At 32.5% G+C, this 27,234-nt stretch overlaps 1 protein-coding gene across 1 annotated transcript; it reads right to left on the bottom strand.

Moving 5' to 3' along the window:
* Positions 1-241: 241 nt before the first annotated feature.
* LOC114342974 (NAD-dependent protein deacetylase sirtuin-7) lies at positions 242-27,234 on the bottom strand. The gene is made up of 3 exons (XM_050650701.1): positions 26,622-27,234; positions 23,510-23,823; positions 242-1,786 (listed from the first exon to the last, which is right to left on the bottom strand). Exons 1-3 carry the CDS (start codon positions 26,769-26,771, stop codon positions 418-420), a joined length of 1,833 nt encoding a protein of 610 aa, XP_050506658.1. The 5' UTR covers positions 26,772-27,234; the 3' UTR covers positions 242-417.

Below are 27,234 nucleotides of genomic sequence, written 5' to 3'. Positions count from 1 at the left end.
TACTACATACAATTGTTTACCTTTTAATAACATAACCTAAATCTTACTTTTTCTTCTCTTAATTTTTTTGGGTTACAGCCTTGACAATTATCCAGTAACCAGGACCAATATGATTGGCCAATATAATTAAAAGTGCGAAAAAAGTTACCGAGCTATGAAACCAAGTGTCGCTTTTCCGAACTTGCACGGTTCCAATACTGGTACAGACTGTAATCTAATTTCTTCGAGTATAAATAAAAAATTGTTTATGATTCAAACACACTTTTATTGAGACATACAATCATTCACTGTTATATAAAAAAACATTTTTAAAAACAATAAATATAAAAAAAGCTAATGGACGATTTAATGAACATCATAAAATTACCTACAAATATAAAAAAAAATACTGATAAAAATTAAACCACTGGAACTTGTTCAAATACTTCTCCGTTTCGCTCGACGCCCCTTTCTATACCCCTTCCCAAACCAACCTGCTTGTGCCCTTATTTTAACTGTGTCTTTTTCACTAATGTTTTCTATTTTATCCAATTCTTCTTCGTCAGTAGAATAGTCACAACACAGGCAAATATTTGGCTTTTTCTTTTGTTCAATTTTACTATAGCGGTTGATCTGATTCAAAAATAGCGGCTCCTTCTTAGGATAGAACAAACAAATAGTCGATGTGAAATATTTGAAGCAGTAATCACATGCTGGCTTGACTTTCTCAACTTTAACATCAACTGCCGAATAAAAATCTTCCTTAAATGTAGGCAAGGGATTAATGATACTGTGTAGTCCTGAATACATAAAACTGGTTTGATAAGGGTAAAGGAATAATTCTGAATATTTCTCAAAAACTTTATCTTGCAACTCTGAGAACTTACTTGAATCAATAAAGTATGGGTCTACTAAGGGCAATGAAACTGTTTGAACACTTTTGGGCTCTAATCTAGAAGAAATAGGGTATTTTAAAGAAGAGTGAGTATCCCTTTTGAGGAGACTGTCTGTTAATCTATTGCTAGTATCACAGGTTTTTGAATCTTCTTGCCAATTGAGATCAGTTATATTATTTGCTATACAGTCTTTTTTCCTCTTAAAATCGTTTCGCTCGCTCTTCTCTATCTTTATATTTAAAAAAGGTTGTGTTGTGGTATGTAGTTCTAAATGATGCATTTCTGTAGCATGAGCATAAATAGGATCCGTAAGTTTCTCATATTTTGGAACTACGATTCCTAACAAATTCATTACTTTCCTCATAATTAAATCACATTTTCCATTTAATTTAACATTAGCAAATTCATCCTTCGGTGTCCACTGCAAATTTATTATGTACAAATTTGCCCTCTTCTTCACTGGTTGATCCATTTGCCACAACCATGGGTACTTTTTCAAAACTTTTAAACTAGAGCCCAAACATATTACAGTTGTTGCCTTACTGGCATTCTTACAAGCCCCTGACCAGTTAAGAGGCCACTGTAAGTTGCCCCTTTCTCCAAAATGCACTATGGTGTCATGCAAAGGTCCATTACAGACATAGCATCTTCTGAACGTTTTATGAGAAAACCTAGCTGTATTTTCAGTGACATCAAAGTATCTCCAGTACTCTCTGGGTGGTTTACATTGCTTACAAACTTCAACTGACATATTGCCATGTAGTTCTGATAAAGCGGTTCTAGGTAGACCTGATCGCAAATGAAGTCCATCACAATTTTGAGAAACTACATGTTTCAGAATGTTTTTGCGGTACAGTTCTGCCAATGCCATGTGAGTGTACGTTGGCTCTGCCAAGGAAAGATCATAATTCCTGTAACAAAACAATAACTTATTTTATGGCTTTTAGTTAACTACATAGTGAAGGTAAATTTACATATTGCAGGATTTTTGTAGTATTTACGTTTACCCTTTAACACCTTGGCTGCATTACGAGACAAATAGACCTCATATTACAATAACAGTTGGCTATCACTGCACTGAACAATGCACTGTGGCAAAGGTTCACTGCGGGACATATTATACATCGTAACGTAAGTTCATAAATATCTCTAAGCGCAGCCAAGGTGTTAAGGCTATGGGTACATAATTCGCAAATATTTTACGTGTATCCCTACTTTTTCTGTCTTTACACGGCAAACTACGTGTAGTAAAATTCACACTGGTATGGATATGTAAACATTACTAGAATGTCATTCTACTTGAAAATGTCATTTAACTACCCCTCTAACTACTAACTAGTCACCCCTGTAACTTATTAAAATAAACATTATAGAAGTTCTCAGGGACTTTCGGCCCTCGCTAATAACGTAATCTTTCATTCTGCGTTTAAATTTTTCAAAAATACTTATTAGTTTTCTCAGAATTCGAAAAAAATGAATCCCCATTTGAATAGCATTGCAGCCGAAAATACGTACCGATCCTCTTAAGGAATTTGAATGAGTCTACTCTATAATGTAAAAACAGATGAGGTTTTATAGTCCAGGGTAATAAGTTTTTTTCCATGACACTTGAACAGCCAGGATACTGAAGCGTTTTTTTGACAGGTAATACCTATCTATAAGAGCAAATTGTAACTATTTTCTGCGTAGGATCTGGCGCCCATTTTTATTTATAAACAATTAAGTGTCAAAAAATCAAAAAATTACATTTTTCACTTTCTTCAAATCAATGGAAAACAGGGAAACTTATGGTTTTTTTATTACAAATATCTTAGAGATTATGGAAAAAGCTTTAAAATGACGTATTACAAAGTTTGATATACTCATTTATTGTTAATATAATTGCGAAAAAAGTTCGGAATTGCAAAAAAATATTTTCGAAATAACTGTTGTAATAATTAGTGTACAGCTTTGAAATTTTTGTCAAATAAGGGTTCTTTGGTGCTTAATATGCAATAAAAATTTGAAAGCGATTCATTCAATTGTTTAAATTTTATTCAAATTGTTTATCCCAGAGAGCATTTTTTGCAATAACATAAGTCAGAAAAAGACGACGTTAGAACCATTCCACAGGTGTCAAATGAAAGAGCATGAGCTATATTTTCAACTTGGTTTAAAAAAAGTGAATAAAAATACATTTATTAGTAATAAATAATTCTGCAAAAGTATCGTAAATCTTTCCTTAAAAACTTATTATTTTGTTATAAGAAATTATATATATTTATTATAATTTTTTATCAATTATGATATAAATAACATTACTTGGTAGTTGTACATTTAAAACAGGGTAAAAAAGTTATTTTTTTGGAAAAAGTTATTCAAAAAGTTTATAAATAAAAATTGACGATACTTTTGCATTATTATTTATTACTAATAAATGCATTTTTTATTCACTTTTTTAAACCATGTTGAAAATCTAGCTCTTTCATTTGACACCTGTGGAATGGTTCTAACGTCATTTTTTTCTGACTTATGTTATTGCAAAAAAATGCTCTCTGGGATAATCAATTTGAATAAAATTTAAACAATTGAATGAATCGCTTTCAAATTTTTATCACATATTAAGCACCAAAGAACCCTCATTTGACAAAAATTTCAAAGCTCTACACTAATTTTTACAACAGTTATTGCGAAAATATTTTTTTTTGCAATTCCGACCTTTTTTCGCAATTATATTAACAATAAATGAGTATATCAAACTTTGTAATACGTCATTTTAAAGCTTTTTCCATAATCTCGAAGATATGTGTACTAAAAAAATCATAAGTTTCACTGTTTTCCGTTGATTTGAAAAAAAAGGGGGAAATGCCATTTTTTGACAGTTAATTGTTTATAAATAAAAATGGCCGCCAGATCCTACGCAGGAAATAGTTACAATTTGTTCCTATAGGTATTACCTGTCGAAAAAAAGGCTTCAGTACCCTGGCTGCTGAAGTGTCACGAACAGGGTATATTTTTGTCTTATTACCCTGGCCTATTAATGAAGATTCAATTGCATTATCAGTAAGATAAAAGATTTTGATGCTTTAACCCTGCGATGTCCACATTGCGGTACTCCGTGTCGCATTTTAAAGTTTTAATAAGTTTTACCAATATTCTTTCATACACACCGCTACCTATTTAGATTGTGCGAGTAACTGTCTTTAAAATACTACCTGCGGCTATTGCATTTTCTGAAGTGTTTTATCAGTATGATATTGAGCACTTAGTCCAGAAAGCCACTGCGCATCCGCTAGGAAAAATATTCCGATTCGGATTTTTTGCACAATCTTACTTAAAAAGGACCCCTTTTAACAAATTTGCATATTGCCAGGACCAAAAGTGGGTAAAAAATTTTTTAAACGTTTTTTTTTTTGTTTTTTTCCTAAAATTATTTTTTTGCATGGAACAAAGTTTTTTTTAGGTTTTTTGGATCATTCCAAACAGAAAAGGTCTTTAGTGACTTTTCTCTAAAGTTGATAGTTTTTGACATATAAGCGATTAAAAATTGAAAAATTGCGAAATCGGCCATTTTAACCTTCAAAAACTATGTGAAAAACTTAAAATTTGAATGTTGCCAAGGTAGGTAGATATTCTTTAGACATCGATTGATGAAATCCCGAAGAGTTTTTTGCAATACAGCATTTAAAGCTCCTTTGTTTTTTAATTTCTAATCACGCGTGCGCGACACTATTTTCCACCGTTGCATGTCTATAGAGTATGGTGCAAATGATAGGAATAAATTCGTTATTTCGTAAACCGGCTATTTTAAGGAAAAAACCCGAAACATGTCGATTTTTATTTTTAAGTTATGATATTGTAGCATATATGGTATACTAGTGACGTCATCCGTCTGGGCGTGATGACGTAATCGATGATTTTTTTAAATGAGAATAGGGGTCGTGTGGTAGCTCATTTGAAAGGTTCTTCAATTCTCTATTCAGTAATGTAAACATTTACATAATTATTTATACAGGGTGTCAAAAAAATTTTTATTAAATTAAATTATTTGACAAAAAAAGAAGTAGTAGGACACTCTGTATAAATAATTCTATAAATGTTTATATTACTGAATAGAGAATTGAATAACCTTTCAAATGAACTAGCACACGACCCCTATTCTCATTTAAAAAAATCATCGATTACGTCATCACGCCCAGATGGATGACGTCACTAGTATACCATATATGCCACAATATCACAACTTAAAAATAAAAATCGACCTGTTTCGGGATTTTTCGTTAAAGTCGCCGGTTTACGAAATAACGAATTTATTCCTTTCATTTGCACCATACTGTCGGTGGAAAATAGTGTCGCGCACGCGTGATTAGAAATTAAAAAACAAAGGAGTTTTAAATGCTGTATTGCAAAACACTCTTCGGGATTTCATCAATCGATGTTTAAAGAATATCTACCAACCTTGGCAACATTCAAATTTTCAGTTTTTCACATAGTTTTTGAGGGTTAAAAATGGCCGATTTCGCAATTTTTCAATTTTTAATCGCTTATATGTCAAAAACTATCAACTTTAGAGAAATGTCACTAAAGACCTTTTCTGTTTGGAATGATCCAAAAAACCTAAAAAAAACTTTGTTTCATGCAAAAAAAATAATTTTAGGAAAAAAACAAAAAAAAAAAACGTTTAAAAAATTTTTGAATAACTTTTGGTCCTGGCAACATGCCAATTTGTAAAAGGGGTCCTTTTTGAGTAAGATTGTGCAAAAAATCCGAATCGGAATATTTTTCCTAGCGGATGCGCAGTGGCTTTCTGGACTAACTGAAGTGAGAGTTGTTCAATGATTTTTTTTTTGCAAAAATCAAAGGGAGAAAGAATTCAGTGCAATGTGTGTTTAAAAGACCAATTCAATTTATTGAAGACACAAGTGCATGAAGGGTCTATGTGACAATTTTTTCAAAATATGTTTTTAGTGTTAAAAGTAAGTTGTTCGAGCCTAGAAATCTTTCAAACAAGTCAAACACGTTTTAAAATTAATATTTTCTAAGTTACTAGAGTGTAAAGGATCTATGTGCACAGTAAATTTTAAAATGTAAGTGCATAAACATTTTGGACCTCACCACGACATTAACACGAACCAGTATAGGATCAGAACCAACTTCGAATTAAAAGCACTCTACAATGACACCGATATTGTCCAAGAAATTAAATCACAGCAACTAAGATGGGCAGGCCACGTGCACAGACTTCATAACAAGAGACTTGTAAGACTGGTATGGGAGGAGATTCCTACAGGCAAAAGACATCTCGGACGTCTCAGAATGCGATGGAGAGATAACATCCAAGCAGATCTCCTAAAATAGAACATCCTTTTCACCCTAGGTTGATGGAAGACCGAACAAATTGGAAGAAAGTTGTACAGTCAGCCAGGACCCACCCAGGGTTGTAGCGCTATGTGATGATTAAGTGCATAAAGGATCTATGTACACTTTTTATATATGTTACAGTTCAAGTTGATTATCCAGTTGGAGTTGACTCCAACTAGTTGAAGTCAACTCTAACGGCTGGTTTCAGTACAAGTTGATTATAAATATAAAATGAAGATTTATATTCAACATTTACTAGTAAAAGTAGACTCCAACTAGGAAAAGTATACTCTTCCCAATGCCATTTAGTAAAAGTTGATTCTGATTCACACAAACAGCCGATTCTAGAAATTAAATGTTACTGAATATGTCCAAATTAGTCTAGGCTCTATCGTCGCCCCCGTTAGGTAAATTACTCCGAATTGAATTTTTTGCACAAACTTACTCAAAAAGAGGTCCTTATAACAAATCTACTGGGTGCCAGGCAGTACCTTGATCGATAAATTGTTAACAATTTTTTTAGACAAATTCACAAAAATAATTTTTTCACTTCAAGTAATTTTTTTTAGATCATTTAGGTTATTCTGAGCAAAAAAATGTATTTTGTGATTTTTCTCTAAAATTGATTGTTGTCGAGTTATACGCGATTTAAAATTTGAAAAATGCGAAAATAGCCATTTTCAAGGCTTAATAACTTGGTTAAAATCCATTCTTATGAAAGTCAGAAAGTGACCAAATCAAAGTTTATAGCCCCCTCTATAGTCCAGGAACCGAAGCTTTTCACCCCGCAATTTTTACAGAATGGATCGATTTGCTTGAAAATTTGAGAGTAAGTAGTGGATAGATAGTCCAAGGATCAAAATCTATATGATGCCGAAAGGCGCTTTTATTATGGGGTGGTTGCCACCCCATCTCGGGGGTGGAAATTTTTTATTATATTTTGACAGCAAAAGTTGATAAAAACATTCATTCTAAGCAAAAAATGTTGTATACATTTTTTTGATAAAACTAATAGTTTTCGATTTATTCGCTATCGAAAGTGTTAGTTTTGTATGGAAAAAATCAATGTTCTTCTATAGTATACTCATTTACTATTCACTCAATTTTTGTCGTAGAAAAAAATTTACACCAAGTTCTTAAGAATTAAATAACCTACAATCTCATTTTTAAACATTTCTTCGTATCTTTGATGCTAATCTTTCTATTCTGAAGAAAATGTCATTTTTTACAAAACTAAAAAATTCTTTATTCGCTTTTAACTTCAGTTTTTTCAAAACTAATCATTTTAAGCCAATCAAACTTCTAGAATCTATTAATAATACACAAATAAAGAAGAATGAATAAGGCCAACGCCTAAAAACACCGCTAATTTGCATTATTATGCTTACAATTGGATTTCTCCTTTTTTTTCTCAAAAAAATATGTTGATTTTTTAACCGTAACTTTTTTATTTTGTATCTTACAAAGTTTGTTGTAAAAGAATTTTGTAGGATTTTACAAGATTTACAAGCCTATTAATATTAGATATTATTAAAATGCTTAGTCACAAAGAGAGTTGACTTTGAAAGGGTTGGTAAAGGTGGTTTTTGCATGCTATTACAAGTTTTAATTGTCAATAGCTCACTTAATTTCTGTCATAGAAAAATTTTTTTCATACCATATTCTTGGAAATTAAATTAGTTACAATTTAATATTTAAACATTTTTTCACATCTCTGATGCTAATCTTTCTATTCTGAAGAAAAAGCCATTTTTTCCAAACTACAAAAATTCGTTAATCGTTGTTAACTTCATTTTTTTTTAAAACGAATCATTCTAAGTCAGTCAAACTTCTCGAACTTATTAATAATACATAAATAAATAAGACCAAATAAGGTCAATGACTAGTTTTAATTAGGGTGGTGATTACGGGGTTCCTTCCGACCACTTCTGCGCTGAAAAAAATAGGGAATGACATTCTTTTCATTATAAGTCACTTAATTTTTGAGCTAGAGACTTCTTTTTTATTTCTGGAGATAGACATTTTTAAATTCTTTAAATTAGTTTTTACAAGTTATTCTCGAAAAATGCATATTTTTCCCATCTTTTGACTTTGAAACTACAATATTTAACATTTGACAAAGGAGAGCTAACATATATCTTGATTACTGTTGGTCTTAAAGAAAATTAAAAAAGACTGTTTTCTTTATTTTTTCAAATAGTACATTTTTGTTAAGTAAGGTTGTTTTGATAAAACGAAAACTTTTGGAGTTATTAGCAGAAAACTGATTAAAAACATTAATTTTTCGATATAATACTAACACTTTCGATAGCAAATAAATCAAAAACTATTAATTTTATCAAAAAGATGTATAGAACTTGTTTTGCTTAGAATGAACGTTTTTACCAACTTTTGCGGTCAAAATATAATTAAAAATTTCCACCCCCAACGTGGGGTGGCAACCACCCCCATGGTAAAAGCGCCTTTCGGCATCATATAGATTTTGATCCTTGGACTATCCACTACTTATTTTCAAATTTTCAAGCAAATCGATCCATTCTGTAAAAATTGCGAGGTTTTGTCCTATTTCAAGCTTCATTACCTGGACTACTACAAGATCCAGCAGAAATTTTTGTCACTATTTTATTACTAAGCTTTATCTTTAATTATTAACAATGAGCGCTAAGTGCGTATTAGGCGGCCGTCAATGGTGAGTGCTAAAGAGATGCACCATTCCGGCCGTCCAATGGTGAATCTCACTCGCACTCACATTGACGGCCGCCTCAATACACGCTTAGCGCTCATTGTTGATAATTAAAAATAATATCTTATTAATGAAATAATGACAAAAATGTCTTTAGGGTCTTATAGAGGTAGCTTTAATCTTTGATTTTTTTTAGTTTCTGACTTCACTAAAATCATTCATTATTGTACTCATTTGCCCTCATTTTCGGCAGTAAAGTAACACTTTGTTGTATTGAAAGAAGAATGTTACTTTACCTGCCGCGATTATTAATCAAATTAACCGAGATTGAATGTAAGTGGTCAATGGCAGCAATCGATTATTTATTTGAGTGAAATTAAAATTTATTTACTTTAATTATTAAAAATATTGTACAAAATTTATCTTATTATTAATAAAATTTATGTCAAAAAGTAAAATTCTGTAGTGTTTCGCAATTATATTCATACAAAATAGATTGTTACTTCAGACACACTTTAAACCCTTCATGCTGCTATTAGTCCAAGTAATGAAGCTTAAAATAGGACAAAACCTCGCAATTTTTACAGAATGGATCGATTTTCTTGAAAATTTGAGAATATGTAGTGGATACTCCAAGGATCAAAATCTATATCATGCCGAAAGGCGCTTTTACCATGGGGGTGATTTTGCACCCCATCTCGGGGGTGGAAATTTTTCATTATACTTTAATCCCAAAAGTTGGTAAAAACGTTAACTCTAAGCAAAAAAGGTTCTATACATTTTTTTGATAAAATTGATAGTTTTCGATTTATTCGCTATCGAAAGTGTTAGTTTTATATCGAAAAAATCAATGTTTTTAATAAGTTTTCGGCTAATAACTCCAAAAGTTTTCGTTTTATCAACACAACTTTTTTTAACAAAAATGTACCTTTTGAAAAAATAAACAAAACCGTTTTTTTAAATTTCCTTTTGGACCAATAGTAATCGAGCTATACTTTATTATATGTTGGCTCTTCTTCGTCAAATGTTAAATATTGTAGTTAAAGTCAAAAGACGGAAAAAATATGCATTTTTCGAGGACAACTTGTTCAAACTAATTTAAAATACTTAAAAATGTCTATCACCAGAAATAAAAAAAGTCTCTATCTCAAAAATTAAGTGACTTATAATGAAAAGAATGTCAGTCCCCATTTTTTTCAGCGAAAAAGTGATTGCAAGCAACCCCGTAATCACCACCCTAATTAAAATTAGTCATTAACCTTATTTGATCTTTTTTACTTATGTATTATTAATATATTCAAGAAGTTTGACCGGCTTAGAATGATTAGTTTTAAAAAAAAATGCGAGTTAAAAGCGAATAACGAATTTTTATAGTTTGGAAAAAAATGGCCTCTTCCTCAGAATAGCAAAATTAGCATCAGAGATACGAAAAAATGTTTCAATATGAAATTGTAGCTTATTTAATTCCCAAGAACCTGGTTTGCAAAAATTTTTTCTACGGCAAAAATTGAGTGAGCTATTGACAATTAAAACTTGTAATAACATGCAAAATCCTCCTTTACCAACCCTTTCAAAGTCACCGCTTTTTGCGACTGAGGATTTTAAAAAGATTTAATATTAATAGACTTTAGATCTTGTAAAAATCTACAAAATTATTTTTTTACCAAACTTTCTAAGATAAAAAACAAAAAAGTTACGGTTAAAAAATCAATATATTTTTTTGAAAAAAAAGGAGAAATCTAATTGAAAGCATAATAATGTAGCTTGGCGGTGTTTTTGGTCATTGGCCTTATTAATTCTTATTTATTTATGTATTATTAATAGATTCTAGAAGTTTGACTGGCTTAGAATGATTCGTTTTTAAAAAATTGGAGTTAAAAGCGAATAACGAATTTTTGTAGTTTGGTAAAAAATGATATTTTCTTCAGAATAGAAAGATTAGCATCAGAGATACGAAAAAATGTTTCGATATAAAATTGTAGGTTATTTAATTCCCAACAACTTGGTTTGAAAACAATTTTTCTACGGCAAAAATTGAGTGAATTGTAATATCGAAAAACATTCGATTTTTCTATACAAAACTAACACTTTCGATATCGAATAAATCGAAAACTATTAATTTTATCAAAAAAATGTATAGAACTTTTTTGCTTAGAATGAATGTTTTTATCAACTTTTGCGATTAAAGTATAATAAAAAATTTCCACCCCCGAGATGGGGTGGAAACCACCCCCATGGTAAAAGCGCCTTTCGGAATCATATAGATTTTGATCCTTGGACTATCCTCTACTTATTCTCAAAATTTCAAGCAAATCGATCCATTCTGTAAAAATTGCGAGGTGAAAAGCTTCGGTTCCTGGCCTATATCTATATTTACAATTTTCACACAATAAAACGTTTACATCAGCGGTTCTCAATCTTTTTGAGTCGTGTACCATCTAAAGTTTCTTTTATTATATTTCTATATTTTTAGATTGTATAATCAAGACTTAGGTACTATGTACTACTATTTTAAGTTTTTGTGTGTTTTGTGTACCACCGCAAATAATGATATGTACCACCGGTGGTACATGTACCACAGATTGAGAACCGCTGCTTTACATAATATGAGATAGAGTAGATAAAAATTATTTTTGTGAATTTGGTTAACAAAAATTGGTTAAACAATTTTTCGACCGCGGTACCGCGTGACACCCTGTGTATTTGTTATAAGTAGTGTGACCAACTAGCCCGAAAAATCCGGGACATGGCCCGAATTACGAAGTCGTGTCCCGGCGTCCCGAACAAGGCTTCCGGGTCATCCAGTCATCCGAATTTTCAACGGTTTGGTAAAATTCTATTTTCAAATTTTGAACACGTTATTCTTTTAAGAATTTACATCAAACTGAATTGGTTGGACGAAAAAAAGTCGACAATTTCTAATAGTCGACCTAAACTATCTGTCTAGTAGTCTAGTGTAAAGTGAAACTATGTAATACCACATCAAAAACTCATTTTATTTCGTGGTATTATAGTTGTACGAAAACTCAAACTCTGGATTTTTTCCGTTTCTGTAGTTTAATTATCGTCATCTGAAAAGACAATTTAAAAACATGACAATGTAATTATGATAATTATATTTTTATATTAACCTAAGGTTCTACATTGAAGTCCAACATCAGTTGATTTTCTAAATTTTCCTTCTTTGAGAACGATTTCCGGATTGGAATCCGAAACGTCAAAAACTAACAAAAGTGGGATTTTCATTACAACCCATCCCATAAAAAAAATTTTTTTTTCAACATAAAAATGATAAATAATTAATAAAACGATTAAAGTTCTATATTTAAAAAAAATGGCCCGATTTTCATGGGAATGTCCCGGATTTTATGTATTTTTTTAGCTTTGTCCCGAATTCGACGGAATTTGAGTTGGTCACACTAGTATAAGGATTGTTATACGGATGTATTTCTTTGAGTAAGTTTGTGCAAAAAATCAAATCAGAATAATTTACCTAACGGGGGCGACGTTACAGACTATACTAATAAGTAGTTGAAACGGTCAAAACAAAGAAACGCACACTCATCAAAAATGCACTTGAGATTCTCGTATAATCAACATTTACTGAATCGATCCAGGAAGAGTCAACTCCAACTAGTAAAAGTTGATTTAAATTTTTAAAATCAACTTTTACTGCTCGTTTCAGTTGGAGTTGACTCCAACTAGTTGGAGTCAACTCTAACTGAGAATCAACTTGAACTGTAACATATATAAAAAATATATAATAAATATTTTTTTTTCAGTTTTTTTCAATAGTGTTGATAAATATATTGGTTTTAGGACTACCTATTCTATAAATTTAGTCTATTTAGATTGGGGGTGCAAAGCTGTCTCGCCTCCTCGTGGTGCACCCTGGGTAACGCTAAATGAGCAGCAACATCGAACCGCCAGACCATCTTTCAGATCTCCTGGCGAACACATGGCAGTACAACCATGCAACCAACAAAAAACTGTTCTTCTCAGAATCATCCGAAAATTGGACCAACAATCCGAGTATGCCAAATAAACATTGAAGGTATTAGCAGAAGCAAGAGCGAATACATCAGCAAGCTCCTTGCAAAACATAGCATTGACATAGCCACAGTTCAGGAAACACACTGAATAAACTTCGGGCTAATCAATGGTGATTGACCATATTCTTGAATTAATCAATTTAAACATAAAAACTTCTATTACAAAAAGGGATATATTTTGAGTTTTATTGCTGTTTGACAAGAGTTATTTTTCTAATATAATATTTTTTTGTTAGCGTCAACCATAGCAACATCCATCATTAAATCAAAGCTTACATTAAAATATGTAACAAAATAAATTTTATAAAATGTCTAAACAAACCGGCCTCCTTGAAAGGACGCAGTTCTTTCAAAAACGTACAGAACTAACAAATTAACATACAAAACACAAATAAAATTAACAGTCGATTGGCAAAACACATACACGATTGAGTGCTCTTTTTGTTTCATTACCACGCACTCTAACAGTCACAACTCTAGTAACTCCATCTGGACCTGGATGCATTTCTGTCACACGTCCAAGAGGCCATTGAAGTGGAGGAGCCCTGTCGTCTTTGATCAGCACCAGAGATCCTAGCTTTAACATTTGGTGGCAATTAGATCTCCATTTCTGACGCATTTGTAGCTCGTTCAATTACTCTAGTTGCCATCTTGACCATAGTTGTTGAACCATTAATTGTATAGATTGCCATTTGTCGAGACGGTTCTCAGGACCATGAGTGATATCACACTCTGGCAACATAGTTAAGGTACGTCCAATGATAAAGTGCGCTGGCGTCAAGGCAGTGCTATCATCAGGATCGCCGGAAATAGGACAAAGTGGCCTAGAATTCAATATACCTTCCACCTGATGCAACAATGTACTAAATTCTTCAAAAGTCAAAGATCGACAACCCATTAATCTTTTTAGATGAGACTTAATACTTTTTATTCCCGCTTCCCATAAACCCCCAAACGTTGGAGAATTTGCAGGTATAAAATGCCATTTTATTTTTTCATGTAACAGACTTTGAGAAATCGAGTCAGATGATTTTTCTAAAAATTCATAAACAGTATTTATTTCCTTGTTTGCACCTATGTAATTTGAACCATTATCAGAATAAATATTACAAGGCCTTTCTCTTCTACTTATAAATCTTTTGAAGCTTGCTAAAAACGCATCAGTGGTAAAATCTGACACTAACTCAATGTGTACAGCCTTAGTACACATGCAATTAAAAATACACATATAAGCTTTGGTTAATTTAGCACCTCTAGTTTTGCGATCCTTGATAAGGAAAGGACCACCATAATCAGTACCTACATTTTGAAAAACTGAAAAACTATTTACCCGATTCTGGGGCAAATCATCCATTAAATAGTTTAGAGGTTTTGGCTTAGTTTTAAAGCAAGCTATACATGTATTTATAACATATTTACAGCAGCTACGAGCTGAAATAGGCCAGTATTTTTGCCTCAATGAAAAAATTAACTGTTGAACACCACAATGAAGCAAACGTTCATGTTCATTTAATAAAATTCTTTTTGCTAAAACATGATTATTTGGTAAAATAATTTGGTGTTTTCTGTCAAACGGAATATTACTATTTCTTAAACGTCCACCAACCTTTAGTAACCTTTCATGAATAAAAGGATTCAAAGAAATAATTTTACTTTTATTTGGTATTTCTTTATTATTCATTAGACTCTTGTATTCTAATGGAAAACATTCTCTTTGAACAGAATTTATTGCTAATGCTAGAGCTGCTTCAATCTCTTCTGGTGTTAGTACACCAGTCTTTATATTTGATTTATTATTAACTTTACAATTATTACAAAATCGTAAAATATATGCTAAAATCCTCAAAAATTTGTTCAATGAAGAAAAATGCTCTAACAATAGTTAACCAAATTAAAGTCATTAACAGTAACACAAGAAACAACCTTTGTCTCCGGTACATTCTGACATTGTTCAGGATTTAAAATATTCCATTTTTTACTATCTTTAAGAAGCCATTCTGGTCCAGACCACCACAAATTATTATTCATTAAATTATCTACCGAAACTCCTCGTGACAACAAATCTGCTGGATTGTGATCTGATCGAACATGATTCCAAGAAGTAATATTAGTCAAATTTTGTATCTCTTGCACTCGATTAGCAACAAATTGTTTCCATTTACTTGGATCACCCTTAATCCAACAAAAACAAATTGTGGAGTCAGTCCAACAATAAATACCATTCACTGGAATACATATAAAATCCGAAACCTTTTTTATTAAATTAGCTAATAAAACTGTCGTACAAAGTTCCAATCTAGGGAGATTTAACAATTCCAATGGTGCAACCCGAGATTTTGCACATAACAAATTACATAATATAAGTTCCTGACGACATTAAACATCTTATATATTACAGCAACCATAAGCCCGTGTAGATGCATCACTGAAACCATGTAATTCAATATTAATATAATCTGATATACTAGCATGACGTGGTATTTTTAATTCATTCAAAGAATTTAAATTACTATAAAATTCTAACCAAATTTTATTAAGGTCTTGCGGTAACTCTTGATCCCATTCAAATTTTCTTTTCCACAAATCTTGCATAATTAACTTTGCATTTATTACAAAATAGTCCTAATGGATCGTATATCTGACAAATTACCGACAGAATACAGCGTTTATTCCATTGACGTGGTTCAAGAGAAAAATCAATATTTATTTTATATCCAATAAAATCATTCTGTGGATCCCAATAGATCCCTAACATTTTATTTTGCTCACCTAATGGAAGTACATCAACATCTAAATCATTATTAATATTAAAATCTTTAACTATATTTGGTTCATTACAAAGCCATTTTCGTAATTCAAACCCTGAATCAGCTAAAACTTTCGAAACATCTCTCTGTATCTTTATTATTTCTTCTTTAGTATCTGAGAAACTGAGCAAGTCATCCATATAGAAGTCGCGCTGAATTATTTTTGATGCTAATGGATAATCATGCTTATTATCTTCAGCTACTTGTAACAAACTCCTAACAGCAAGATACGGAGCAGATGCGGTACCGTATGTAACAGTATTTAACTTATAACATTTTAGTTCTTCATTTGAGTCTGCACGCCAAATTATTTTTTGAAATTGACAATCATCTTCGTCCACTAAAACTTGACGATACATTTTTGATATATCACCGCTTATAACATACTTGTGTAGACGAAACCTTAGAAGAATTGAAAATATATCTTGTTGAAGAGATGGACCTATATATTGCACATCATTTATAGACAGACCTGAACTTGATTTTGCAGAACCATCAAAGACTACAGTACATTTAGTCGTTAAACTAGAATGTTTTACCACAGCATGATGCGGTAAAAAATATCCGTTATCATTGTTAAAATCCGTCTCCGACATATGTCCCAATTCCATATACTCATTCATAAAAGTAACATACATACTCTTCAAATCTTTATTTTTGTTTAAACGTTTTTCCAATAAGTCAAATCTATGCAACGCCATAGTTTTAGAATCCCCTAATTCATTTATTGTATCTTTAAATGGGATTTTAATTACATACCTTCCTGAAGAATTTTTTCTAACCGTTTCCTTAAAATAATTTTCGCAAAACATTTCTTCATTTGACAATATTTTTCTTGACGAACCCAATTCTTCAATCTCCCAGAACTTTACTAATTGGTTATTTATTGATTCATTATAAGAATTAACACTAAAAAATGTAAGAGAATTTTTAGGTTCTAGGGAATTAAGGTATAAATTCCCAGCAATTATCCAACCAAATTTTGTATTTTGCAAAATCGGCATATTTGGACCTAAAGATTTTTTACCTCCTAACAAAACAGACCAAAATATACTCGAACCTAGCAATAAATCTATATCATTAGATACATGAAAATCTGGATCTGCCAACTTTAAACCTAAGGGAATTTTTAAATAATTTTTATTGAAAGACCTGATCGGTAACTTTCCCGTAATATTGGGAATAACCAAACAATGAGTATCCATAATAAAATCTCCTTGGCAAGAACTTATAGTGACAATCGCTTCTTTATTAATTTTTGCTAGAGCCTCTCCAACACCCTTGACCAAATGTTCTACCTTTTGACATTTTAAATCTAATAATTTACAAATTTTCTCACTAATAAAACTACTCTGAGAACCACTATCCAATAATCCACGACAAACAATCGATTTATTTCCATTTACAATGCGAACTAAGACCGTCGACAATAAAACCTCAGAAATCTCATATGAATTGGCAACGTCTTTGGAAACATGAAGAGAAAAACTTAGCTGACGTTGATCGTTGTCTGAGCGTTCAATACAGTTATCGATTATGTCGATATTTGGATTCGATCCTGTTCGATGTTGATTCGTATCGATTGAATCAGTAGTAGCCATATTTCTAGAAACATTAGCGTTGACATTATTTAAATGCAATAATGAATTATGCAATTTATGACATTTTATACACTTTTGTAACTTGCATTTCCATGTAGGATGTGAATTCCTTAAACAATTTAAACACAAATTTAATCTTTTAGCAGTCGAGATTCTGTCATTTACATTTAATTTTAAAAACGCATCGCATTTATAAATCGGATAATCTTTTTGACAAAAGTAACATTTGACACTAGACTGACGTTCAATAGAAGCAAAACTTCGAGATTTTACATTGCGAACCTTTGCTTTTTTATTTGTATAACCAGAAGATATTTGAAGCATCTCTAACATTTGACATTTTTCCTTTAAAAATTTATTTAAATCTGTCATACTGGGTAAGTCATTTTTATGTTTGAAACATTCCCATTCCTTTCTGGTGGTAGCATCAAATTTAGAACACATTATAAATATTATTATGATATCCCAACTTTGTGTGTCTAAGCCTAAACTATTTAATGACCGTAAATGTTTAGTAACATTATCAAATAAATCTCTTAGTTCAAGATGAGACTCGTTATTAATACCAGGATGATCAAAAATTGCCTTCAAGTGGTTGTGAATAATAAGTTTTTTTATTCTCATAACGCTCTGTTAACATTTGCCAAGCTATTTTATAGTTTATTGACGAAACCTCTATTGGGACCGTGCAAGTTCGGCAAAGCGACCTCTATTTCTACGCTCTGTACTTTTATTCGCACTTTTAATTATATTGGCCAATTATATTAGTCCTGGTTGCTGGATAATTGTCAAGACCATAGTCCAAAAAAATAATAAGAAAAAAATAAGATGCAGGTTATGTTTAGCAAACGTAAACAATTGTATGTAGTAAATAAAATCCGTTATTAAAATGCAGTACTGCAAGCAAAATACAATTAATTAAATTTACCTTTATATAATAATTGCATATCATATCAATATTGTGGAGCAATATATAATTTTTCTGAGTCAATGACAGAAGGTATGAAATATACGTCAATTTGACAATTTCAATTGACAATATGAATTATTTAAGATAGTTGCAATATTTCTCCGCGACTCGCGCACGGTCGTTTCTCGTTTCCCTTTCCAAGTACTTGCACACCGCGAATAGATTTTATTATTTGTTGAGGACCCGCTTCAAGAGAAGATCGCAAATAATAAAATCTCTGAATATCTGTTAAAGAAGCATTATTGTGAACCAATGCTAGAAAACAATCTTTATATTCGAGCCACGAGTCATAGTGCCCGTTAAAAGTACATAAAGAAATAGGTGGTAACTTAACCAATGCCTGAAAACTATTATTATTAACCTCTTTATTTGAATCACTATGAACTGATACAATATCTGCAATATATTCAATTTTAAAATTATCGCAAAATATTTGCATATCACTAACAAGTTCAAAATACGAAGCCTCAAAAGTATTAATTTCATTTTCATTATCCTTACTCTCCTCTAGTTCATCAATTTTTTCTTGAATCACATGAAACTCTTCATACAAGGGTAAAACCTTGCTTAACCTAAACTCTACATCTGTGATCAATTTTTTAGAAACATCATCCTTATCAATTTTATCAAAATAATTCTTAAACCTTGTAAGTTTACCTTTAACTACTCCCCTTCTTGCCTTTAAACTCTTTAACTCTTGTTAAGCCATTGTTGCACAGATGAAAAAATACAATTAATCAAAAGTAACCTACCGTATATGGTTTTATGAACCTCAAATCGACATCGGCTTCCTTAGCACTGAATGTCGTAACCTTGTGTAAACCTTTTCAAATGGACATCGGCTTCCTTGGCACTGAATGTCGTAACCTCGTGTAAACCTTATTTACTGCAAAAATTTTCTTATCCGCTCGAATTGAACCAAAATAATTATGAATAAACTTCGGGCTAATCAATGGTGATTGACCATATTCTTGAATTAATCAATTTAAACATAAAAACTTCTATTACAAAAAGGGATATATTTTGAGTTTTATTGCTGTTTGACAAGAGTTATTTTTCTAATATAATATTTTTTTGTTAGCGTCAACCATAGCAACATCCATCATTAAATCAAAGCTTACATTAAAAAATGTAACAAAATAAATTTTATAAAATGTCTAAACACACACACTGCTGATGACTTACAACTGAACAACCGAGGTCAAATTCCAGGATATAGATTGGTAGCCTCACTTAATCACCCACACTATGGAATTGCTACCTATTGTAGAACAGATATAAAAAATGTTAGCACCGTACATTCTTACTCATCTCAAGAACTCTTCATACTGGCAACCGTAATAGACAAGATCACAATAGTTAATATATATAAACCACCAAATGCAATATGGCCACCAGAAGTGCTTCCCTCATTCCCGCATCCATCAATATATACGGGAGACTTCAATAGTCATCACACTATATGGGGCTATAACCAGTGCAATCTCCAAGGCAAACAAGTGATTAAATGGGCGGATCTCAAGCATCTTAGACTTCTGCACGATGCAAAACAGAAGCCTACCTTTTTTCCGCTAGATGACAAAAAGGCTACAACCCAGATCTTACATTTATATCCACCAAAGAGGACTGCCATAATCATGCAACTAGAGAAGTTCTTGATAATTTCCCAAAATCGCAGCATAGGCCGGTGATAACAACTATGGGCATCACTATTCCCATTATAAACTCAATTCCTCTGCCTAGATGGAACTTTCGTAAGGCAATCTGGAATAAGTACCAAGCACAATTGGAGAAAGATATCAGATATATTGAGCCTAAGGTAGAAAACTACGAAAGATTCGCCAAACTTATAATTAGCTGTGCTAAAAAACATGTTCCACGTGGCCTAACCAAATCCTACATCCCATGCTAGACCGAAGAATGCAAAGACCTGTATGATCAATATGAGCAAACCAGAGACCCAGACCTAGGTGAACAACTTCTAGAGTCTCTAAATTCTGCAAGAACTACCAGGTCGAGGGAAACTCTCGAAAACCTTAACTTCACGCATAGTAGTCGCACTGCCTGGAACCTGCTCAGAAAACTGGACACAGGCCCTAATATCCCAACAACTAACTCGTCATTACCAAATCCAGAAGATATAGCGAAACGCATTGCGCAAATCTCCAAACCAGTTATAGAAAAGGCTCATAAAAGAGAAGTACGATATCAGCTCAAAAAGAACAAAACTGCATCTCAACAAAGCCTACCCATCATGAGGCAAATAGAGACAGAGGAACTTTTCAACGCACTAGACTTAATTAAGTGCCGCAAAGCTGCAGGAGTTGACAAAATATATCCCGAGTTCATAAAACACATTGGTCCAAAAACTCGAAAGTGGCTCCTCGACTTCTTCAACCAGATAATGACGACGCAAAAGCTCCCCAAACTATTCAAGCAAAGCAAAGTCATCGCAATCTGCAAACCAGGCAAAGATGCTTCATTGCCCGAGAGTTACAGACCAATCGCCCTTTTAAGTGTCTGCTATAAGATATTTCAGAGGATAATCTACGCGAGGCTTTTACACTCTTTAAGCGAAAATATTCCCGTAGAACAAGCTGGATTTATGCCAGGAAGGAAATGCAGTGATCAAGTTCTTTCTCTAACCACATTTATTGAAAATGGCTTCCAAAAGAAAATCAAAACGGCAGTATCATTCATTGATCTGACTTGTCCTTACGACACGGTGTGGAAAGAAGGACTACTACTTAAATTGTACCAGATGGTACCATGCCAATCATTTAATAAGCTAATAAATCAAATGCAGTGTGACATATTATTCCAAGTTAGCGTTAATGGGAAAACTAGTAAATACAGAAGTTTACAGAATGTTTTACCCCAAGGATCGGTTCTATCGCCGCTCCTGTTCAACATTTACACCTCAGATGCTCCCACTACAATCTCACGCAAGATGAGGCTTATGCAGATGACATGGCTTTAGGCATACAAGAAAGAAACATCGAGAACGTCCAAGCTATCCTAGAAAGCGACCTAAATACTATTAACACATATTTTAAAAAATGGGGCCTTCAGCCAAATCCCACAAAGACAGAAGTTACTGCCTTCCATCTAAATAACCGGGAAGTGAACTACAGACTAAACATAGAAAGCGAAGGGGTTACCCTAAAACATAACCCAAATCCAAAATATCTCGGTGTAATACTGGATCGTACTCTAACTTTCAAGGAACACTTACGTAAAACTGCAGCTAAAGTAAAAACTCGCAATAATATCATTCACAAGCTTGCAAACACCTCTTGGGGAGCCAATGCAGACACAATCAGGACAAGCGCTCTTGCATTAGTCTATTCAACAGCCGAATATTGTGCTCCAGTCTGGCTAAACAGTCACCATACTAACGTCCTAGACACACAACTAAATCAGACAATGAGGTATATTACGGGGACCATAAAAAGCACACCAACTCAGTGGCTTCCAGTTCTAAGCAATATTGCACCAACCAAAACACGACGGTTAGCAGCCCTTAAATCAGAATACCAGAAATGTCAAAAGAATCCCTCATTGCCAATAAATACCGACATAGATCAGTTAAACCAGGGCCAATTGCGGCTGAGATCTCGAAACCCGACAACAAGAACAGCAAAAAATCTTCCAAACAATTTCACAATCGATGAGCATTGGATAAGCGAATGGAACGAAGAAGTGAACAATGCACACCTAATAAGAAATCCCACAGTCAAACTCAATGGTTTCTCTCTTCCGCGCCGAGAATGGTGTAATCTGAACCGAATCGGGGCAGGTCATGGAGTGTGCAATAAATCACTTAACCAATGGGGCATCGCAGACAGCCCGCTATGTGACAAATGCAATGCTGCCGAACAAACAGTCCACCACATTACACAAGAATGTCCAGCCACACGATTCGAAGGAAGCTTAATCGAAATCCACGAACTAACTCCTGAGGCAATGGAATGGCTCCACGGTAGCAATATCTGCGTTTAATGTTTCCATTTATATTCTTACAATCTATCGTATGTTTTAGCAATGTGTAAAATTCATACGAATATATATAGTCTATTTAGACCTTATAGTAAAAAAGTTCTAGTATAAAAACTTTAACTTCATTTTTCTCAATAACTTGCAAATGTCACATAGACCCTTCATGCACTTGTGTCTTCAATTATTTGGCATTTAGGTATTTTACTTTTGGAATGTTTGTGACATTTTTTTTGTCGTAAAGGTTTTCTTTGTTCAGATTACATTGTAAGACTGACTGCTCGTTTTTTTAATTTGCGTCCGAGTCGTTACATTATGTAAAATTTATACAATAAAATGTTAAAAATAACGCTTTTCTTTTGTTATTCTAACAAATTTTTGATATTTTTAATATCTACTACCGTTTTATATATGTGCGGTATTAGGTACCGAAGTGTGTCCACTCAAGTACCATTATGAGGAGTGGCTATAGGAGGGTTAAAACAAGAAAGTAAACCAATGTGTATATATAAGAGCGTAGGTGCAAAATTTCAGACCAATGCTTTTTAAATGCATTCATTTTAAATGCATTAAATGCATCAAAGATGTAATCAAAGATTACATTATTCCGGGGGCCGAAAGTCCCATAGAATAAATAAAAAGTTTCTTTCAAAGGAGATATTTGAAATTAAAAATCACACTAAATTTTCTTTTTTTTTTCACCCCTGTAACTTAATAAAATAAACAGAAGTTTTCAGGGACTTTCGGCCCTGTGTAATAATGTAATCTTTCATTCAAGATTCGAATTAAAAAAGAATTTAAAAAGCATTGGCTTGAAATTTTGCGCCTACGCTCTTAAGCATTTTTTATGATAATAAAGTATTAAAAAAAGTTAATTACAGGTGTCCATTAAAATGAACATACGAATCGATTTTATTCAGCCAATAATTATCTAATTTATAAACTGTCGGATTTCAATAGTTCAGTCACAATTTTATCCCATATTCCTTTGGGAGTATGTACTGAAAGATGAAATCAAGGAGAGTAAAATATGTGAAAACTGTGGGGTTTCCTAGAGAAATCTGCGTGAAATTTGAATTTTCTTACTGCAATTACTTGCATTAAATTGCAAATTTAAGAATCCAAATCTCAAGAGAACATAAAAACAGTGAAGATTTCTTCAAGCGAAATTTATTACCACCTTACCCTATGTCTTTCCCTTGTTGCAATCTAGTCCATATACCATTTGTTCCCCTATAGTCGGGTATTTCTGCAGCTGTGCTTATCCCAGCACCAGTATAAGCTACCAAATATTGTGATTGGGCTATTGCTTGGGCAAGTATATGACATTTATTATCAATAACATCTTCAGGGTCTTCCAATTCCTCCAACCTCTTTTTAGCCTCTTCCCTTTTCCTCCATCTCTCACGAATTTCTTCTACTATATCTTTATATTGATTCAATAGTTTTTTATCTGTTATACTTCTATCACTATCAATTTTTTGAAGTATAAATGTAATCTAAAATAAAAAATTTATAAAAATTCATGGAAGTGGAACATACAGACTATTCAGTTTTAAATTAGATATACATGCTATAAATGGCAACATTGTCTAGTACAAATCGACTGTCACACCATGTGTACGAACGAGACAGTCCCCACCAAGACGATAACAGTGTATGTTTTTAATTAGCGCTGATTCATTCAGTCATTTGTGATCCAAAGTGTGATTGTAAATTATGATTCAGGAGTGCTCCTAGTAGCATTTAACGTGTCTTGGTTTGTTTATTTCTACTGCATCTTGATTGTATATTTAGTATAGGAATTTTTTTAAACAATTACAATTTTAAGCTAATAAACAAATAGAATAACTTTTTCAATTAACATTTTTTTCTGAACATATATTGAAAGTTATAGCAAAAGTTGTGTACAGTGAAACCTCAATTATCCGTCAGGGCACCGGACCAAGGGTATGACGGATAATCGAAAAGACGGTTAACAGAACATTAAAAAACATTGAAAATTGATAGTACAACTCTCAAATTTTATTTACATATGTTTTGTTTTACAAGATAAGAGGAATTTTTGTTCGTACAATTGAATAAATTTGGTTTAAAATATTCTGAAATCTTTGTTTGTTTTACTGATGCTTCACATTTTTCTTAATCCTCGTAAGATCATGCAATCTACTTTATTTACTTCTTCTTGTCAAGAATACCACTCGATGAATTGTTGCATGTGCGATGCAGCTTATCTAGCTTCTTTACGCAAATCTTTGTCAGTTGCAATAACATCATCGACATTTTCAGCTTCTGAAACTGTTTTGTCCGCCTCTTTTGCCATTTCAATGATTTCATCATCTGTCCGCAATCGATAGCCGTTTGCGTCCTTATCACAAATTACCAATTAGTTTATTTCATCTTTAGCCAATAAAAACAAAACAGCCATTCATCCATAACTTCATTTGTTACCACACTGTACATTTCAGCGAATTTCGTTTGGCTTATCGCAATGCTTAAACAAAATGAATTGATGACCCAATTTTTGCTTATGTAGTCAATACAACTTATGTAGGGACCCAGACGGTTAACAGAGGTGACAGTTAATGGAGAGACGGATAATCGAGGTTCCACTGTATTTAAAAAACATTAAGATTGATTTAAATTATGTGTGATATTTATGTTTTAAAAAAGGTTATAAAAAGAAAAAATTTCATTCACCAGTGTTACCACATACTCGATCTACAACTATACAGGGTGTCCCGAAAAGATTGGTCATAAATTATACTACAGATTCTGGGGTTAAAAATAGGTTGATTGAACCTAACTTACCTTAGTGCACATAAAAAAATTTACAGCCCTTTGAAGTTACAAAATGAAAATCAATTTTTTCCAATGTATCGAAAACTATCATAGATTTTTTATTGAAAATGGACATGGGCATTCTTATGGCAGGAACATCTTAAAAAAATATAGTGAAATCTGTGCACCCCATAAAAATTTTATGGGGGTTTTGTTCCCTTAAACCCCCCTAAACTTTTGTGTATGTTCCTATTAAATTATTTTTGTAGTAGTATTAGTTAAACACAATGTTTTTAAAACTTTTTTGCCTCTTAGTACTTTCTCCAAAAGCCCGTTTTTATCGAGATATTTTGAATGTTTGTCAAATCCACCACATATTTGTATATGGTTAAATACGATTATAGAGACCTGGTAATATGAAAATTTATTTATAATTTACATTTTTAGGTATATTTTGAACCATATTAAACAACAAGCCACATCTTGATAATCGATTATCGAAAAAATGCTAAGAAAGAGGTTACTAGAAAAGTGTTGGAGTAATGATGATTAACCCTAACCTGCTGTGTTCTATTTGTTAGGTAACTGCCCAACCACTTCAACACAGAACCTTCCACACCATATAATTTGAGCTTATGCAACAAAAGATCATGGTTCACCCTATCAAAAGCCTTGGAGAAGTCAGTATACACTGAATCAATCTGCAAACCCCTCTCCAAAGCTTCAGACAAGGTATCAACATAAAGCAACAAACTAAGTTCTGCTGATTTACCACAAGAAAATCCGAACTGTTGAGAATTTAGTATCCAAGAGCAGTCATAATTAAGGTAATCAGTAACAATACTCTCAAATACCTTGGGAATTGTGCCGAGAATAGAAATAGGACGATAATTCGTTATGTCAGCTTTATTACCTGCTTTGTAAATTGGAGTGACATAGGATAGTTTCCAAAAGTCAGGAAATTCCCCCAACTGAAGGGATTTATTAAAAATATGATAAAGCGGCCGAGACAGAATAAAAGAGAATCGTTTAAGAAAAATGGGAGAAATACCATCTGGCCCAGGTCCCTTATTGACATTAAGAGTTGAAAGTTTTTCGTATATTTAAGTAGTTAGTTTAGGTTTATTTTTAGATTAATTAGAAGCGTCGGGGATTAACATTTGGTTAAGTAAGAGTAGCTTTAGCTAGACTTCGCCAGATGTTACCCCAATAGGGTTTAACTTTTTTTGCTTTTGTCCTATATTCTTCAATGTGCTGTAACTATATGCCTATTTGTTTTACATACCAAATGAATAAAAAGTCTTTATTATTTTAGTATAGATCAAAATTTCACCTGTGGAAAATTTTGAATTTTATGAATTAACAAAATGATGAATGCAGGTAGAACTTATATGAATGCAAGAAGTGTAACCAAATTTTAGTTGTTAGTACTACCAAGCAGAAAATTAATGTTAATATTCCAAAGCAAGTCCGACTCTGTCCTTTGAACTTTCTAATATAAACATAACATACATACTTTTTTTACAGTTGCAATTCTCTCCTCTTTGGCACATAGTTTTTTTGTGTATTCGATAGTTGCTTTTCTCGGTAATCTAAACCTTTTTGATCGTGACTCGTCCTCTTCAATCTCTGGCTCCGACATATTTTCGGATATGTCCTCGTCCATAGCTAATAATATTACTGCTTGTGATTAACATCATTAGATAAAAAATAACTGTATATTTCCCATATTGAAGCTCAATTTTGAGTTATATGTCGAAACGATGATACTATTTTTATTGCAATACTTTACGTTTGATATCTAATTCTATACCCATTTTGTTACATTACAATACAACCTAAATCTAAACAAAAATATACGCAACACCACCATCAGCAACAACATTTCATTCACACACGCACAACGCACACGCTGGTTGTTCAAATTTTCATTGGTTCAAAAAGACAGACTTGAGCTTCTTATGTGAAGATAGCAGCAGAAAATCTTCCACAGAATATAAAACAATGTATTTCTTAATACGTGTTCTGTGTGTTCAAACTTGATAATATGACATCTAGAAAGTTGTGTTTTGTGCCGTTTATTCCTTCTTTTTTCTGTAATTTTTTCGACATGTAATTGGCTGTGGTTC

This window comes from Diabrotica virgifera, chromosome 5 (genome assembly GCF_917563875.1).
Source record: "Diabrotica virgifera virgifera chromosome 5, PGI_DIABVI_V3a".
NCBI lineage: Eukaryota > Metazoa > Arthropoda > Insecta > Coleoptera > Chrysomelidae > Diabrotica > Diabrotica virgifera.
Note: the sequence above shows the minus strand (reverse complement) of the source record. Positions and strands in the feature narration are given on the sequence as shown.

Coding starts and splice junctions, on each gene's coding strand:
- LOC114342974 (XM_050650701.1), bottom strand. CDS start 26,771: ATGGACGAGGACATATCCGAAAATATGTCGGAGCCAGAGATTGAAGAG. Junction 23,824..26,621: donor GAATTGCAACTGTAAAAAAA/GTATGTATGTTA, acceptor TTTTTATTTTAG/ATTACATTTATACTTCAAAA. Junction 1,787..23,509: donor CAACAAGGGAAAGACATAGG/GTAAGGTGGTAA, acceptor GTTTTGTTACAG/GAATTATGATCTTTCCTTGG.